Here is a 4,487-nt window from a genome sequence, read left to right as displayed (position 1 = left end):
AGTTCTTAAAGTCATAAATACAGGCCCCCACAATGTTTAACGCTTTACAGAGAGTTTATCCTGACCACGCTTACTGGACAAATTCCTATATTCATATGCTGGTGCTTTATAAAAAGTCTGTAATTTGTCTGATCAAGTCTCTCTGCATAAAGTGCTTTTAGACTCGCGTATGCTAAAGAGCAAGTTAGAAAAATCCTATTGATGTTAACTTCGCCAAAGGAATGTTGAATCTTACATACAGAAACAGCACACAGAAAAACTGGCAGGCTGAACATTCAACCTGGACAGCAAAAACGTCCGCATGGGAAACGAGAATTTAGGGGAGAATTGTGTCATGTTTTTCATGAAATATAAAATATTCCGCATTACATCATTAAGAATTTTTAGTTACCTTCCCATTCCCGACATTAATCTCTTTAGAATGTGGCCCCGTAGGGAAATGGACAGCCAGACAGACAGGCAGCAGACAGACGGAAAAATAGACGCACTGCGCTCAGTAGAAAACTTGACTCAGACAAGCCCGGCAAAGTTCATCATCCAGACAGGTGTAAAATCCATTAGACTTTTTTTGTCAGAAGTCCTTCTTTGTTTATATTTGTTTTAGGATAGATGTATAATGTTTTCCTACTTCTTCAATGTTTTCGATATGAAGATGGGGACAAAAAAATGTATTTTGACTTTTCCAGTCTTGGATGATTTCTTTGCCTACCCTTCCTCTCGCCTGTCACGCCCTTCTTAATTATCTCTCCTCTGGCATCCATCCATTACCTCTCCTTCGTCAAACCCCGTTACCTCCCTCCTTGCTCCATTCCCTCTCACCCCTGACCTTTACGTTTTCCCTCTCCGTCTGAAACTACAGTACCGCTTTGCACTGCCTCCCCTTCCGTTTTCCTCCATATGCCATCAGCACTGCTCCACCTCCCTCCGGTACCTCTCACTGTGCCCTCTTCTCCCCTCTTCAAGTTCTTCGCCTCCACCTCTCTCCCCTTTCTCAACTCCTTCCCCTCATTTCCCTCTCCTCTTTCCATTACCTCTCCCTTGCACTCTCTTTCTTCTCCCCTCACCTCTCGCCTATCGTCCTTCTCTTGCTTCTCCATTGGCGTTGCTCTCTGCCTTTCCCCTGCTCCATCTCTCTCGGACGAAGTCGAGCTCTTTGTGAAGCCGTGACACGGGGCGACGAATATTTCTTTCTCCTGAAAAAAAACTTATTTCCCGTTATTTCATTTCTGTTTTGTTTCATTTTATTTGCGTCTTCCAACTCGAGATGTCTTCCACTCTTACATACTTTTTATCTCAGAGCCCTTATAGTTAATTCCTCTGCGAATTCCCAGAAGTCTCTGTCATCTGCAATCAACATCTTACTTCCGGGATTCTCTTCTTTATACAAATAAGTAAAATATGAGCCGAAGTTTCTTCTGTGCAATCGAGTTCCTGTACAACGAATAAAGCTGTACAAAACTATCAGCTACGACCGACCAGCACTAAATCGCTTCCCAGATGCGGTCAAGTGAAGGTACGTTGCACTCCTCCGGAAAGCGCTGCCAGACGCACGATCCACGGCTAACCTTAAGCTTAAATAAAATCAAAACTACTGAGGCTAGAGGGCTGCAGTTTGGTATATTTGATGATTGGAGGGTGGATGAACAACAGACCAATTTGCAGCCCTCTAGCCTCAGCAGTTTTTAAGATCTGAGGGCGGACAGAAAAAGTGCAGACGGACAGACAAAGCCATCACAATAGTTTTCCTTTACAGAAAACTAAAATAACAAATTTTTCAGTTGATTTTTCCAACCACACCAATTCCTTAAGAGTTTTATTTTGAGATTAAGATATTTTCCAGATCTTTATTCTTTTCTTTCAAATCAAAAGCTACTCTCAACCAAACCATTTCTTGAAGTCTCTGTTCGTTTCCTACTTAATTTGGAAACAGGTTTTCCCAATTTTGTTTAATTTCTCAAAATCACCCAATAGCCATTTCACTCAATGAAATTTATTTTCGGGAAGTCTTTCATTTCTATTTAGGGCTGCAATAGTTTCTTTCAACATAATTTCTCTCACCACTTAATATAGATTCACTCGAAAGACCTGGATGTTCTCTGTTTCTTCTTCTTCTTCTTCTTCTTCTTCTTCTTCTTCTTCTTCTTCTTCTTCTTCTTCGTCCGAATCCATGATTGTTTTCCATTATTCTCTTCCTTCTCAAAGCCCTTCAAAGAGCCATTTCCAACAGCGAGATTTCTGGAATTCTTGCTTGCTGTTTATCTCCTAAAGTCAGGCACCTTTTTCTTCAGGAGTCCACGAAAACTGGTCTCATTCAAGGATAAAGTGTAAAAAGGAAGAAAGAAGAGAGAGAGAGAGAGAGAGAGAGAGAGAGAGAGAGAGAGCATGCATGTGGACATAACCGTTGATGTGAATGTTTCCCTTCGATAATGAGATAAGATAAGAACGATGTGAGACAGACTTCGAAATATAAAGGCAAAATTATGAGGCAGAGAGAGAGAGGAAAATGTTGATGTAGGAAACTACTATGAAGGTCCATTTGAAATCGAATTTCTAGTAATATTCTTAAATTCGGCTGGAAGTTCCTGGTAGTTTTATACCATTTTTGCACGAAAAATCTTCTACTTACTGTAGTTTAGCCCTTACAATAGTAACTAAAGAATTACTTATCTCTCTGTCAATATATATATATATATATATATATATATATATATATATATATATATATATATATATATATATATATATAAATAATATGCTTGTCTCTACAAAGCCTTAAGATCCAGGTACAATAAATATGAAGAAATTATGATGTCCAGTATATATATACCGGACATCATATATTTCTATCATATTATATGGATCTTAAGGCTTTGTATGATATATATATATATCAAAAATATATATAGAATTCGATAAGTCAAGAGGGCATTGTGTACACTATTACAATTGTTGTATATATATATATATATATATATATATATATATATATATATATATATATATATATATATATATATACATATATATATATATGTGTATACACTCACACATATGTCTCTCTCTCTCTCTCTCTCTCTCTCTCTCTCTCTCTATATATATATATATATATATATATATATATATATATATATATATATATATATATATATATATATATATATATATATGTGTGTGTGTGTGTGTGTGGGTATATATATGTATATATATATATATATATATATATATATATATATATATATATATATATCATTATCACATACACAATTGTTCTGTGCATTAATGCAATTACTAACAGGACCTCATTCAAACTGGATGGTATCCAGCAGGGATATTTATTCAAAAAAGTTACAAGCCTTCTAGGACAGACAGCCCTCATTGTCAAATATCTGTAAAATGACTTGACACATAGTCCAGCTGTATTTATGTGTGAGAGCTGGCTTCTTTAATCCTTTAATTACACTCCTCCTCCTGTATGGCCCCGCCCTCGTGACCTTGGCCTTTCTCTGCCCACAGCTTCTTCCAGCTGTGTGTTTTCCATACGGCCTCTTGTGTTTTTGAGTTTCTTTTCAATTGTGGAGTATACAATTTTTCTTGATATGCTGTCTTCAAAACTGTTTCCAGCATTCCCTGCCATTGCATTGTTAGCACATGTTATTAAGGCATTCTCTGCAATTAGTCTGTTGTTTTGTTAGTGTTCCTATACAAAAAAAATCATATTTTCCCAGCCTATTTTGTGGTCTTTTTCCCAACAGCGTTTGGCAACTGCCTACGTCTAATTGTAGTGCCTCATGTTTTGCATGTGCTGCTTACTTCGCTCTTTGCAGGATTTGCTGCTTTCACCGTAGTACCGGTCTTCACAGTCTAGACACGTTACCATATATACCCACCCTCTTATCTCTTCCCCCTCTACCAACTTTTTGTTCCTAACAAATTTTTCCTAATGGTGTTTTTGTAACTGCCTATCAATTTGAAATTATCTATCTTCTTGTTGATGGGTGTAATGGTGTTGTTGTCCAAATGTTCCTTTTCTATTCCTTCCTTCTCCCCAAAACAGTTTTTTCTTGTCTTGATGTGTGCCCGCTCCCACCAGTATTTAGGGTATCCTAATCTTCTAAAACTCTCCCTCAGGTATTCCAGCTCTTCGTCTAAGAATTTGGGACTGCAAATCCTATAAGCCCTAATGGTCAACCCTGTCATTACTCCCATTTTTATTTCTTTCCTATGACTAGAGAACCTATGTATGTATGAATTGGTGTGTGTCTTCTTCCTGCGTACCTTGAATTTTAAATTTTCCCTTGCCTATTTACCAGGATATCCAAGAAAGGAATTTCTCCCTCCTTCCCTTCTTCTATTGTGAACTTGATTTGTTCATTTAGTTTATTTATGTTTTCTAGGAACTTGAGTTCTTACCTTTCTCCTTTTAAATAATCAAGATGTCATCCACGTACCTTACCCATTTTATGATATTTAAGTTCCCTTTACTTTAT

The 4,487-nt window shown here is 37.2% G+C and overlaps 1 protein-coding gene across 1 annotated transcript; it reads right to left on the bottom strand.

Annotated features, from left to right (window-relative positions):
- Positions 1-815: 815 nt before the first annotated feature.
- LOC136834486 (putative uncharacterized protein DDB_G0271982) lies at positions 816-2,169 on the bottom strand. The gene is made up of 2 exons (XM_067097085.1): positions 2,086-2,169; positions 816-1,193 (listed from the first exon to the last, which is right to left on the bottom strand). Exons 1-2 carry the CDS (start codon positions 2,167-2,169, stop codon positions 816-818), a joined length of 462 nt encoding a protein of 153 aa, XP_066953186.1.
- Between the last annotated feature and the right edge of the window lie 2,318 nt (positions 2,170-4,487).

This window comes from Macrobrachium rosenbergii, chromosome 54 (assembly GCF_040412425.1).
Source record: "Macrobrachium rosenbergii isolate ZJJX-2024 chromosome 54, ASM4041242v1, whole genome shotgun sequence".
Lineage (NCBI taxonomy): Eukaryota > Metazoa > Arthropoda > Malacostraca > Decapoda > Palaemonidae > Macrobrachium > Macrobrachium rosenbergii.
This window is presented reverse-complemented; position numbering and strand designations above follow the sequence as displayed.